General features: G+C 37.2%; 1 protein-coding gene across 7 annotated transcripts in view; it reads right to left on the minus strand.

The window, feature by feature from the left end:
• PRIMPOL (primase and DNA directed polymerase) overlaps positions 1-15,000 on the minus strand; it is a 46,951-nt gene that overhangs the window by 22,134 nt on the left and 9,817 nt on the right. For 4 of the 7 annotated variants that reach the window (XM_010595642.3, XM_064273522.1, XM_064273521.1 and 1 more), the window contains 5 exons: positions 13,929-14,167; positions 10,938-11,035; positions 8,709-8,838; positions 4,115-4,262; positions 478-765 (listed from right to left, as the gene is read on the minus strand). In XM_010595642.3, the coding sequence (XP_010593944.1) occupies positions 478-765; positions 4,115-4,262; positions 8,709-8,838; positions 10,938-11,035; positions 13,929-14,108 (844 nt within the window). In that variant the 5' untranslated portion in view covers positions 14,109-14,167. The remainder of the gene's footprint in view (positions 1-477; positions 766-4,114; positions 4,263-8,708; positions 8,839-10,937; positions 11,036-13,928; positions 14,168-15,000) is intronic. The other 3 variants (XM_023555011.2, XM_003415833.4, XM_023555012.2) reach the window with 2 other exon arrangements.

Below are 15,000 nucleotides of genomic sequence, written 5' to 3' on the forward strand. Positions count from 1 at the left end.
ACAGTGTCCCCTTCTACCACCACCAACAAGCCTGCCACTACTGCATAGCTCTTCCGTGAAGACAACACTCAAACCTGCTTTGCCACATAGGAGTACTGTTTTTATAGTGTGCCTATGTTTTAATTTATTTAATGTTATTTAGACTCTCAGCAGTGTTAGAAAGTGCTGGTCCATTTGTCCCCTGTCATAGCTCCCCTGACACGAAATCCTTTGAGCATTTCAGAGCAGAAGCTAACCACACCGTTGTATTCTGGAGCTCAGGCCAGCCTGGTGCTTCTGTCCCACAGGACCTCCTAAAGCCTCTGAACAGAAACTGAGTAGATTCCTAGCACCTGAGCTCGCTGGTTCCGTTCTGCTAGTGATTCCACTGTCATCGTGGAGACGTTGTGGTAGCACAGTGACAAGTGGGCACTGACAGGTCTCCTACAGAAGCACACAAGGACAGTCTGATAAGACAGAGCTGTCAATTTTACTCACCTAAATCTACAAAAAGATGCTTTTCTCCTCTGTTATTCTTCACAACTAAAAATGAAAGATCAGGACTGCTTTGCTCCGCTGACCCTGGCCTCTCTGGTTTCTCTGAATTCAATCTTTGACTCTCTCTTACATTCTTTTCCACGGACGCTGTGTTAACGGAAGTTCCTTGTTTTACTGGCACTTCAGAAAAATGCGAAAATCCATGGTCTGTCGTCTCTGGAGTCCTATCATCATCTTCACTGGCAATTAATTTAAGTGCAGGCTGTAAAATTTTTCTCACAAAATTACCTAAGGAAAAAAGGCATTATGATTAATCTAATTCTCCTTTTACACAAAACGTAACTTAAGATCTATGTTATACATCTACGTATAATTTTAACACAGTAAGGCTTTTTATTTTTGTTTTTAAAGCTGAGTCATCACACATACCTAGATAAACTGTAACGTGTCAACACGCCTCTCCTGTTCTTTCCTTCCTCTTGCGCCATCTTTCACTTTTTCAATTCCCACTAACGTGGGAGCTTGGTGTCACTTGTAAACGAATTGTTTTAGATGGGAAAGTTAATTTGAGAAAACGTGTCAGTGCTGCTAGAATGGACCAGAGTCTAACATACTGTCACAAAAACACATCACTTTCATGAATACAAACTGAGTAAAATCATCGTCACAATGATTAGAGAATGAAGGGTTTACACGAGTGAACTGTGTGCTGCCAAGATAATGCCCAGATCCACGGAGAGAACCTCTGCCATGTCCTCGAGTTGGGATGTCAGCGAAAAAATTTTTTTTATTTATTCTTGCTCTAAAAACCCTGACATTCACAGCTATCAGCTCCAAGATTGTTGCTACTCTGACTTCTCCCTCAGGGTGAGGGGCGTAGGATGGGTCAAGCCTAATGACTAATGTCCACCTTCTCTCCTATTCAGTTCCTTCCTACTCCAAGGAAAGCACAGCACTAAGCAACAGGTTTCTTAACACTAAAGCCACTGACAGTCAGGCTGGTGATTCAGAGCTACCAGGAAGGACAACTGGAGTGGAAGAGACTGGTGAGGGGTACCAGGTGGAGGAGATTAAGGCTATTTGGGGAGAGGATGAATTCACGCTAGATCATGATAAAGGAGAAAATCTGACTGGTGTAACTATATACTACAGTGTGCTGTGTTGTATTATTATTATTACACTATACATATTACAATAATATATAATAACATAACACAGTGCAATAGAAAGAGTAAGATCTCTGAGTTCAAACCTGACCTCTGCCATTAACCAGCTGTGGGAACTCTGGACAAATTACTTAATGTGTCTGTGCCAGCTTCCTCATCTGTAACATAGTGATGATAATAGTAACTGTGTAGACTTGTTACGAGAATTAAAGATAAGTGAAGCATTTAACACAGAGCTTAAAATTATTAAATGACCACTGTTATTATAAATATGCATTGTAACAGGTTACTGTCATCCTTTTTATAAAAGACATTGGCTTTCGGGGATTATATAAAAAAGATTACATACATTTATTGTGTTTTAACATATATTTTAAGAGCTCTGAATATTACTGGTCCAGTCTTTACAGTGAAAAGTTGGTAGAACAATTAAAATTTCTTTAAACTCATGTATTATTTATACCATAAAATCAGGTCATAACTTAGTTATTAATTTGCTTCATGTAGCACTATACTGGAGAAATATTATATTGTAAGAAAAGCTTAATTTTAATGTCTAAAACTGTTATAAGTTTATAAGTTTAGTTATCACTTTATTTACCAAACAGGCTTGAACCCTTAAATCGTAAGAGACAAACATTCCAACTCCAAAATTCCCTTTCCCCAAATTAGGCTTACTTTCCTACTCAAAGAAACAAATCCAGTTTAATATAAAATGCTAAACATCAAAATGAAAGCAAAAGCATTTGATCCTTGCAATGATATGTGCACAGGACTAACTCTGAAATGAGAGCGATAAGGTAAATACAAAGTGAAAAGAAATCAGGACATAGAAAAGGACAACAAAGCAATACAAACATAAATTGATACAGTTAATTTTCCAGGAAACTTAAAACCGCATCGTCTTGTGTGCTGATGAGTCAATTCCTACTCATAGCAACCCTGTATGACAGAGTGGAACTGCCCCGTTGGGCTTCCTAGGCTATAATCTTTACGGAGCAGATTGCCAGGTCTTTTCTCTCATCAGCCCCTGGTGATCAAACCAACTTTTTGGTTAGCCGCCAAGTGCTTAATCATTGCACTCCCAGGGCCAATTAGACAAGTAAGAGCATGGCTGCAGATACCAGTTGTGATGTAGGGCTAAGGAGGCTGGGGAAGCCTTTGCACCTTGGCAGGGAGCTGGCAGGTACAGGGTACGGTAGTCAACCAGCATAACTACTAACACACTGGCAATTAGTAGCAAAACTACTCTGCTTTCTACTTCCCTTCCCCAATCTCATCATCCACTTCCCCAACAATACAGGGACTATCTTACCGGCTGAGAATAACTCAAAAGAACTAATCAGTCATAGAAACTTCAGCTACTATGCAGGCTGGCAGAAGAGCATTTTCAAAGCAGATCAAATCTATACAATTTGCAAACATTCTATGATCTCTTGCACTTAATTGTCCTTTCTGAAAGGTTGACAGTAGGAACTAGAAATGTCGTCAAGAGATACACAGAGGGAGGGAAACTGAAGAGGAAATTTTGGACTACTTCATATTCTCTTCCTTTCTGCTTCTGGCAATTCATAATTTTAGGGGAAATAAGACGCAGGGGATTATGTCTCTCCTTCTAGCCACGCGAGACTACCCACTGCTCCCCAAATTATCCATGAATTCATATCTCTATACCTTTGCTCATGGTGTCCCCTCTGACAGTAAAAGCCTTTCTTACCTTTGTCCATATGATGAAATTTTATTCAAAGTCCAGCTTGAACGTCATCTGCTTTCAGAAGATAACTGCAGCAGAGACTGCTAGCTAGCTACCTAACAAATTTCTATTCTCCCCTTCTTGCCTAACAACTGATTCAAAACTTTCCGTGCATGGCTAGGAGTCACACAGCAGACTATGAGGAGAAATCAAAGGAAACAGCCTGCTTAGGACCCTCCCTTGATACACTGACAATAGAGCCTACTCAACGTTTAGTCATTCATACAGCAAATATTTATTAAGGGCCTACTTGTATTTGTTAACTGCTGTTGTTTTCATTGTACTGTAACTATTATGTGCTAACCCTGTAAATGAAATGGTGAATATGAAACAGCCTCTGCCCTAAAGAAACATTGAGTGGACCACAAGAATAGGGGAAAAAAGGGTGGGGGGGATGCTTTGACACTCTAAGCCATGAATGCTATCCAGAAGCCAGAGCAAACACCTCACCTCAGTCTCAGGGTTTGGGATGTGACAGAAAAGGCTACTCAAATAACTTCATATTTCCCTGAGTCTTAACAGGGCAGCAGGGCTTGCCCAGGTGAATTAAAGGCACAGGAATAACTCAAAAGAACTAATCAATCATAGAAATTTCAGTTACCATCACAGGCTGGGTATGAGTCAGAACTCGGTGGCAATGGGTTTGGTGTGTTTTTTGTTTTTATCACAGGCTGGCAGAGGAATTTTTATTTATTTCTCTTCTGAACAGAGCACTTACCAACATGAATGTTATCTTTAAATGCCACATCATGGAGCTGAAATATTAAATGGCGGCTAAATTTTTCCTCAGTGCTAGAATCCAAATTGAAAACGTCCTCAGCTGAACAATTAACACTGTATAATCCTCGAAGTGCTTGACAAACATGCTAAAACACAAGTAAAATACAAATAACTTGTACTTTTAAATTTATTTTTAAAATTTCTCATAAACAAAGTATATTCCAATACCTTGGTATAAGTAAGTCTAACTAAAGTTTTTTTATTTTTATTTACTATCAGAATAATATCACAATTTTAACAAATTATGGATCGAAATATACATCATATTTAAATTATTACACGTTTATGTTAAAAGGTTCATAGGATCCCAGGATTAAAGTCATCTGAGAAATAAAACAATTTGTACATTAATCTCTACAATCACAAAAAAATTATTTCTTTTTAAGCATTTCTTCAAATACCATCTATGAGTTGAAAAGTCATAGTTTTAATTATCAGAAAGTTCCTCATTCATATCAGGCCCAAACCTACCTCCAAGAACACGTCACTGGGGCTAGACAACACTGATACCGGAGGCAGTAATGCATTGTAAGAAGGTAGCAAGCATAATGGTTAGGCCACAAGATCTGCAGTCAGGGATCCAGAAGTTAAAAATACATGATTGCTTGAGCAATATTTCTGTTCTACATGGTTTTATATAATAATGCATTAGCACTAGAATCCATTCTAACTGGCAGAGTGGCTTATTGAAATCTGTCAGTTATTGATTCATAGTACCTTATATATTATTACCAGTTATCATTAACCAATTATTTATTAATCATCTCTTAAATTAAGATAAGAACTAACCTAATTTATGCCTTCTTACACAGAGATGCTCAAATGAAAAAGGACTTACTGGATTGCAAATTTGGTACATACAAATTAGCCAATAAATGAAATTAATTTCAATATAATCATTTACAAACATGTTATATTAAATAAAATAGTCCCACCATTTCAGCTCAGTAATGAAGTCACTCCTGAGGTTCAACCTTCAGCCAAAGATTAGACAGGACCATAAAACAAAACAAGACTAAAGGGCACACCAGCCCTGGGGCAAGGACTAGAAGGCAGGAGGGGACAGGAAACCTGCTAACAGGGAACCCAATGCTGAGAAGGAAGAGGGCTGACATGTCGTGGGTTGTTAATCAACGTCATACAACAATGTGTGTACTAATTTTTAATGAGAAGCTAGTTCTATAAACTTCATCTAAAGTACAATAAAAACAAACAAATAAATAAATAGTCCTAATAGAAAATTTTTTATGAATATGGTAAATATGTTAAGGAAAATTACTGTATAATTTTGAATTACTTTCTACAACTTTTCCCAACTTTTATTGATGTTGAAGATTAGTTGTTCTAAACTTATTTGGATACTGTGGTGTAAGGAACTATGAAGGAAAAGATTTTAAACACCTACATGATCTTTGACATGCCAGTGTTTATTAATCTATGTTACAAATGGGATTTATACTAGTTCCGATTCCATTAGGGATATTTCTAGTTTCTAATACAATATGGTACTTCTTTATTTGAAGTATCACCATATTAAAGTATCACTGAAAAATCTCTGAATCTTAATTTCTTGTCAGCTACACAGAGCCTACATGATATATCCCCTCTTAGATTTTAGAAGCGTATTATACGTCATAAACAGTTAATATTTACATATTATTAAAAACACAAATAAGGCTAAAAATTAAACAAAATCTACCAAGTACAATGAAATAAAATGTTTACATTTATTTTCAAGGGTCCAGTAGTTATTTTTAAGAAAAATGTAACTTGTTTTGAGTTTTTTTTTTTGGGTGGGGGGAAGAACTTAATATGCATAAGCTTTGCATATGTTTTCAAATATATTTAAACTAAAAACATTTTCAAATATATTTAAACTAAAAACATGCAGATGTCCAACAAAATTAGCAGGTATCTCAAAAACATTTTAATTTGATGCCACAAAGCAATATGTGTATTGTTTAATGAGAAACTAACTTGCTCTGTAAGCCTTCATCTAAAGTACAATAAAAAAAATTTTAATTGGATATAATTTAAAAGTTTTAAAATGGGTTATTTAAAATTACTATTCAGTTAACAATAAAAAGAAAAAATAGTTTAAGAGCCATCACATAAACAGACACATGCACACCCATGTTCATTGCAGCATTGTTCACAACAGCAAAAATATGGAAACAACCTAGACGCCCATCAACAGATGAATGGATAAACAAACTATGGTACGTACACACAATGGAGTACTATGCAGCAATAAAGACCAACGATGAATCTACAAAACATCTTACAACAGGGATGAATGAGGAGGGCATTAAGCTGAGTGAAATAAATCAATCACAAAAGGATAAACATTGTATGAGACCACTACTATAAAAACTCACGGAAAGGTTTACATACAAAAAGAAACATCTTTGATGGTTACAGGGGAGGGGAGGAGTAGGGATGGAAAATCACTAACTAGACAACAGGTAAGTGGTAACTCTGGTGAAGGGTAAGACAGTATACAATATTGGGGAAGCCAGCACAACTTGTCCAAGGCAAGGTCATGGAAGCTCCATAGACACATCCAAATTCCCTAAGGGACCAAATTACTGGGCTGGGGACTGGGGACAATGGTCTCAGGGAACATCTAACTCAATCGGCATAACATAGTTTATAAAGAAAATGTTCTACATTCTACTTTGGTGAGTAACATCTGGGGTCTTAAAAGCTTGTGAGTGGCCAGCTAAGATACTCTGCTCGTCTCACCCCATCTCGAGCAAGGGAGAACAAGGAAAACCAAAGACACAAAGGAAAGATTAGTCCAAAGGGCTAATGGACCACAACTCTACCAGACTGAGTCTAACACAACTACATGGTGCCTGGCTACCACCACCAACTACTCTGACAAGGATCACAATAGAGGGTCCGGGACACAGCTGGAGAAAAATGTAGAACAAAATTCTAACTCACAAAACAAGACCAGACTACTGGTTTGACAGAGGCTGGAGAAACCCTGAGAGTATGGCCCCCAGATACCATTTTAGCTCTGTAATGAAGTCACTCCTGAGGTTCACCCTTTAGCCAAAGATTAGACAAGCCCATAAAACAAAACGAGACTAAAGAGGCACACCAGCCCAAGGGCAAGCACTAGAAGGCAGGAGGAGATAGGAAGGCCAGTAATGGAGAACCCAAGGTTGAGAAGGGAGAGTGCTGACATGCCATGGGGTTGGTAACCAATGTCACAAAACAATACGTGTACTAAATAGTTTGCTCTGTAAACCTTCATCTGAAGTACAATAAAATAAAATAAAAGGGTAAAATGTCAAGAAAAAAAAAGAAAGGAAAAATAGTTAATAAATGTTGATACCTACTATTACGAATTGAATTGTATCCCCCAAAAATATGTGTCAACTTGGCTGGGCTACGATTCCCAGTGTTGTGTGGTTGTCCTCCATTTTGTGATCTGATGTAATTTTCTTATGTGTTGTGAATTCTAACCTCTATGATGTAAATGAGGCAGGATTAGAGGCAGGACACAAGCTAAAGATTAGGTGTCTCTTGAGTGAATGTCTTTTGAGATATAAAAGAGAGAAGCAAGCAGAGAGGAGAGGGACCTAATCACCACCAAGCAAGAAGAGCCAGGAATGGAGCTCATCCTTTGGCCCTGAGGCCCCTCCACTGAGATGCTCCTAGACCAAGGGAAGACTGATGACAACGACCTTCACCAGAGCCAACAGAGAAAGAAAGCCTTTCCCTGGAGCTGGCGCCCTGAATTGAACTTCTATTCTCCTAAACTATGAGGAATAAATTTCTGATTGTTAAAGTCATCCACTTATGGCATTGCTGTTACAGCAGCACTAGATACCTAAGACACCCACTTTGAAGGCAAATAACAAACAATTTTAATATAATTTAATGCAATCAATTTTAAAATTATTTTTGAAACATAAAAATACAAACTCAAAAATATATACTAGAACTATACTCTTTTCTTTCTGTTGAAAACTATGATAACCATATTTCTAAACTTGTTTTGCCAATTAGTAGCTATAGGATCTTGGGTAGAAGCTAATTTCTGAAGCCCATAATTTCCTCATTTCACAAGGTACAAGATAAAAGGATTTCCAAAATTCCTGCCAGCTCGAAAATTCTGATGCTATTTTCACCGAAGTTTTTGTAAAGTTCACAGTACCTCATTTTTACAGTAAAAATTACTTTGGCCTTTACCAGAACCAGCTATTTGCAATGGTGGTAAGAGAATTAATACATAATTAAAAAATGCAGAAAATCCCCAAACTGCTATCTTTCTCAAAAATTTAAACAGATATAGTAATATTACAAAATACATGGATAAAACTGAACATTTCCTCCTTTCACAGTTTATTCACAGAAGTGATGTTAAGAAATAAAAGTCAAAAGAAAGAGTAGAAAGAAAAAGGGGACTTATTTCATCATCTATATATCACACAGGCTAGATTCACTTAATGAATGAATGAGTGAATGAAGAAATATATGGATAGATACAAGGAGAAAAACTTGAGTCTATTATTTACCTCAATGAGTAATGCAACCATCTTCTTCCCATCAGCTCTTGGATTGGCACGTTTGTTGAATTCCAAATCAAAATAAAGCTTGCACACAGAATTTTCAGGAATAACTTCATAACAGTGCAAGAGATTTTTGCTAAATCAAATAATTTGAGATTGTTAGATTTATATCTTATGTCCTTTAAATCACAGAAGTTGAACTTACATATCAAGAGACTGTGTTAACTGTTCTTTAAGTACACATAACTTTGGAAATAATGAAGACATGACAAAGTGAATGACGGTTCACCATAGGTTTATGGCTCATCCTAACAAGTCTCCACCAAACAAAACATAACTTCATATTCTGAAACATCATGTAACTCGGAAACGTGGTCAACCTCATACTGGTATTTACTCACAGACGATTTGAATACCGTGTAACACACACATCTCTGAAGCAGGCAGTCATGAAACCGTTATTAAGAGTCATTAATAACCATCTGATATTAGTTGTTTTTCAGGAAAGTCTACTCTTGCTACATTTGTGTTACAACTTTTACAGCACGTCACCATGATTGGCTGAATCCCCAGGTTTCTTCTCTTCTCCTGGCAGGAGGCCAAGGTGCAGGCACATGACTCAGTCTACCCACTATATGACCTTCCTGGGATGCAGCAGTGAACCATAGTCATTTCTAGGGCTGTGTGCAATATTTTTAGAGTCGTGTGCAAAAACTCATTCACTAAAATTATGTGGACTGTGCACATATCACAAAACTGAAGATACTCCCCTCGCTGTTCATGCGTATGTATGTCCCTCCCTATAAAAGGAGCAGATCTGCCCTGGTTCAGGGAGCTGGCAGCCTTAGGTCACCAGACCCTGCCCGTCTCCCAGTTTGCAAACTGTGAATAAACCTTTCTGTTCTTCCAACCCTGTGTCTGGCTGGCTTCAATTCACTAGTCTGCTTGACAAGAACCTATTAGTTGATGGCTTCACCTCTGTATTTGCTTTATTGTCACCATGGAACAAATTTTGTTTTAGGAAAAAACTGTCTTTTCTCAAACCTGGATCCCAGGATCACATATTCTTGAAATTCCATGAATTTTCAATGAGAATATTTAAATACCCTATTTTCATTGAGAAGATATTTTAAAAATTGGTAAAAAAAAAAAAAAAAAAAATTTTTTTTTTAATCATCTGACTTCCAGGAGCTTTCAACCCTCACATTTGCAGTTATAACTTTGCTGGCTTACGAGGAGTACAACTTTGACATGGGTTAATAAGAATGGATGCTGATTTAATATGTAAATGAGAATTTGGACTGCTGATTTAACAGGTAAATAACAATTTGGGCTAAGTGAAGTTCAGATGGCATCCTGTACAAATAGAGGCTTGTAGTGACAGCAAGAAGGAAAAGTTTGGGAGAAGGGTGTCCTTATCTGGCGCAGGTAGCCAAGTACACAAAACGCACACGCATGCTCTCTGACGGCACCACATTCACGTTGCAAGATGAGATTTAGTCTCAGCAAAACATGTCACGTTACTGTAATGATTTTGACTCTAACTGGCGTTGCATGTATATAAACATAAGCAAACCTAGTTTTATATTTGAAGCTATTTAAGCAACACTATAATAAAAATATTTTGGGTCAATACAGGGTATCCATATCAATTTTTTTCCCTTTCTCATTTATTACTCAAGTATGGTAAATACCGGAATAGATCATTAAGTTATATTAAGCAGCAATTTCTCTATCACTAGACAACAATGTATGTATTCATTTGTGATTCATAGTACAATTTAATTTAATATTTGTTTACAAAAGAGAAACTTCAGAATCCCCTTTGGGTAAAGGAGGGATAAATGTGTGTGTGTGTGTGTGTGTGTGTATACACGCACATATGTATATATATATACACACACATATATATGAATATGTAAATATATATGATATTTTTCCTTACAACTCCTAGTGAGAGAATTCAGTGTTGCTACTATCAACCTTAGAAACCCTATGGGGCACCTCTATTCTGTCCTATAGGGTCGCTACGAGTCAGAATCGACTCAACAGCAATGGGTTTGGTTTTTGGTATGACTGGGGAACTCTACAACTAATTTCTAACATCGAAGAAGTAACTAATTCTGTGGTCATGAATTGTGAAAGCCAATTCAACCTGAATTAATTTCACAAAAATTACTAGATGAAAGAAACATAACTTCAGCTTAATGTGTTGTTCGTTTATAAACTACTTACCGGGATTTATAGTAGAACCAAAGCTGAACATAGGTTGTTACGAGGTAAATACGTTGTCCATCTCCCACTTTGCATTCCAAAGCAAATACATGAACGTTCTTTGTAAAATCAAAAATAATATTCAAAAACTTCACAAAATGCAAACTAAATTCAATTATGGCTATTAAATGTTCGTAGAGAATTTAACCCTCCAAGTTTTAGAAAACTGGAATTTGAACTTCGTATTATTAAAATCAAGAAAAATAATTATTAGATCTATGCCAATCAAAATCTAATTACCTGTATTTATTTTTTGATTAATCAATTAATACATGTACAAGGTAGAAACAATTAGAATATCCAGATTTAAAAAAAAAAAAAGGATTAAAAACCACCCTTAATTCTATCATTACAGTTTGACTTCCTATCACAGGTTTTTGTTTGCTAATTTATGAAATTAATTTTTCAAAACCACCTAAACATTATTATAAATGATTTGGGCTAAGATTAATTAATAAAGTCTCTAGAACAGGGGAAACATCTAGCTCAATTGGTTTAACATAGTTTATGAAGAAAATATTCTACATTCTACTTTGGTGAGTAGCATCTGGGGTCTTAAAAGCTAGCGAGCGGCCAGCTAAGATAATCCACTGGTCGCACCCCATCTGGAGCAAGAGAGAACAAAGAAAACCAAAGACACAAGGAAAATATTAGTCCAAAGGACTAACGGACCACAACTACCACAACCTCCACCAGACTGAGTCCAGCACAGCTGCATGGTGCCCGGCTACCGCCACCAACTGCTCTGACAGGGATCACAATAGAGGGTTCTGGACAGAGCTGGAGAAAAATGTACAGCAAATGTCTAACTCACAAAATAAGACCACACTTACTGGTCTGACAGAGACTGGAGAAACCCCGAGAGTGTGACTCTGGATATCAGTTTAACTCAGTACTGAAGTCATTCCCAAGGTTCTGCCTTCAGCCAAAGACAGAAACAAAACAACACTAAAGGGGCATGCCAGTCCAGGGGCAAGGATGAGAAGGCAGGAGGAGACAGGAAAGCTGGTAACAGGGAACCCAAGGTTGAGAAGGGAGAGTGTAGACATGTTATGGGGTTGGCAACCAATGTCACAAAACCATGTATAGTAACTGTCTAATAAGAAATTAATTTGCTCTGTAAACCTTCACCCAAAACACAAAAAAAAAAGTATTCTAAGTTCATTAAGAAAAAAAAATCCTCTAGTACATATAAAAATTTTTGTGGGAACAAATTTTTAAGGCTAATCACTGTGGTATTTGATTAAACCTAACTTTATGTCTGCTGTCATAAAGACTGTCTTGAAATAAAGGAATATACACGTAAGTTCCTTTTGTTTCCATTTAGCTAAAGGTAGCTGCGGAGCCTACAGAGGAACTAAACTTTCATTTGCATATGAGTAAGGAGCCATAGGAGGACTCAGTTAACCTGATTCTGTTAAAAATGTTTTTGAGGTAAGTTATATTGACTAGTAATTGGAAAGCCCAGTGATCATACCATTGCATGTTTTATTAAATACAAGTTAAAATGAATCAGCCTTCTGTTAATCTTTTAAATTCTGATGCCTGAATTTACAAAATGAGTAAAGAAGGTTTTTCTTATATTTCCTAAACTTTAGAGTGAGCTTCTCTTTACTACGGAAAGAGGGTGCCCCTCCTAAAAAGCTTATAGCACTTTTAACTTTTATGACTTCTATGATCTAAGGGGAAACCCTTGTGACTTAGTGGTGAAGTGCTACGGCTGTTAACCAAGAGGTTGGCAATTTGAATCCGCCAGGCGCTCCTTGGAAACTCTACGGGGCAGTTCTACTCTGTCCTATAGGGTTGCTATGAGTCGCAATCAACTTGACGGCAGTGGGTTTGGTTTTTTTTTATGATCAGAGGTAGAGCATATTTATATTAGATTTCACATATTCACCTCATTTTTTCATTTTTCCTCTTTACATTCTCCACGGTGCCCAGCAAAGGACGCACGATACACATCTGTTGCTTTGTTTATTAATTGTTTTGTGAGGCTGGGTTGTAGCATGCACTTCTTGCTCTCACTTACCTACTGTGCAGGCAATTGCCAGGATAAATCCACTCTACTACGCCAAAGCACAAAAGGAGGCAGCAGGAAAGAAAGGGCAAGTCTGCTTTGGCATTTTGATTTAAGTTCTAGGCCTTATTCTAAGCTCATGATGTTTGAGGCATTTTTGTTTCCTTTATCTCTTAAATTCAACTCTCCTGTCTCTTCTTTCTAAAAATCTCACACTCCATTCATTTATTTCCTCATATTTCTGTATTTTTTAAATTTTATTGACAGCAATTTCATTCTATTATCTTTCAGCCCATGAATATGACCACCCTTCCTCAAAACACAGCTTCACTTAAATGTCATTACAAATATTCAGTTAAACCTCATTGTTGTTGAGTTGATTCCAACTCACAGTGACCCTATAGGACAGAGTAGAACTGTCCCACGGGGTTTCCAAGGCTCTAAATCTTTAGAGAAGCAGACTGCCACATCTTTCTCTCGAGGAACAGCTGGTAGGTTCGAATCACCGATCCTTAGGTTAGCAGCTGAGCACTTAACCACTGTGCCCTGCTAGGGCTCCTTTATAAACTAATTGGTACTACATATAGCATTCTTTTCCATTATTAATATAAACTAAATGGTTTATGATTCTGAGATATTATTCCTAAATCTTGTGATACAGGAATTCTCTTGGTATAATATGTGACCTAAGATGAAGACAAGTCAGATTTTTTATAAATCTTGGTATAAACAAAAACCAAACCTGTTGCCGTGGAGTCAATTCTGACTCATAGTAAACCTACAGGACAGATTAGAACTGCCCTATAGTGTTTCCAAGGAGTGGCTGGTGGATTCGAACTGCCGACCTTTTGGTTAGCAGCCAAGTGCTTAACCACTATGCCACCAGGGCTCTGTAGCTCTTAAGAAAAAAAAAAGGAAGGAGACGAGATAGTTACCTCTTTACAGCTTTTAACAAAATTAAAAGCTTGAGTTTGTCGATAAAACAGTTTCCAAATAGAAGGTGGTTCTTCCGGTTTGGATAACCTTGGCCTATACACTGAGGACAAAGGTTTCCTCTCATAATGGGAAGCTCGTTCTTCAATTTGCTTCAGTTTTGCTTCCCATTTTCTCTTCATTGGTTCAGAAGCACAGAAAGAACCAATCCTAGTCCACGCAGGATTTCTATAAATCACTACTAAAACAAAAAAAAACAAAAAAGGATTATCAATTTGTTTTGAATATATTTTGTCTGGTAAAATTTCAAAACTCATCTCCTAAAGCTTATTTTGCATTACATATTTTATTTTTTGCATAAAATTTTACTGTGGAAAGAGAAAAGGGCTAGTGCTATGGATTGAATTGTGTGCCCCCAAAATAAGTGTTGGAATCTTACCCCTATACCTATGGATGTCAACGATTTCATATCACTTGGATCCACAATCAATGCCCACGGCAGCAGCAGTCAGGAAATCAAATGAGATACTGCATTGGGCAAATCTGCTGTAAGAGACCTCTTTAAAGTGTTCAAAAGCAAAGATGTCCCTTTAAGGACTAAGGTGCGCCTGATCCAAGTCATGATATTTTCAAATGCCTCCTACGCATGCGAAAGCTGAACAATGAATAAGGAGACCAAAGAAAAATTGATGTCTTTGAATTACGTTGTTAGCAAATAATATTGAATACACCATGGACTGCAATAGAACGTGCTGCAAAGGACCTCTTTAAAGTGTTGAAAAGCAAAGATGTTGCCTTGAAGACTAAGGTGTGCCTGACCCAAGCCATGGTATTTTTCAATCACATCATATGCATGCGAAAGCTGTACAATGAATAAGGAGACCGAAGAAGAACTAATGCCTCTGAATTGTGGTGCTGGCGAAGAATATTGACTATTCCATGGACTGCCAAAAGTACGAATAAATCTGTCTTGGAAGAAGTACAACCAGGATGGCGAGACTACATCTTACACACTTTGGACATATTGTCAGGAGGGATCAGTTCCTCAAGAAGGACATCATGCTTGGTAAACTA

This window comes from Loxodonta africana, chromosome 21, assembly GCF_030014295.1.
Source record: "Loxodonta africana isolate mLoxAfr1 chromosome 21, mLoxAfr1.hap2, whole genome shotgun sequence".
Lineage (NCBI taxonomy): Eukaryota > Metazoa > Chordata > Mammalia > Proboscidea > Elephantidae > Loxodonta > Loxodonta africana.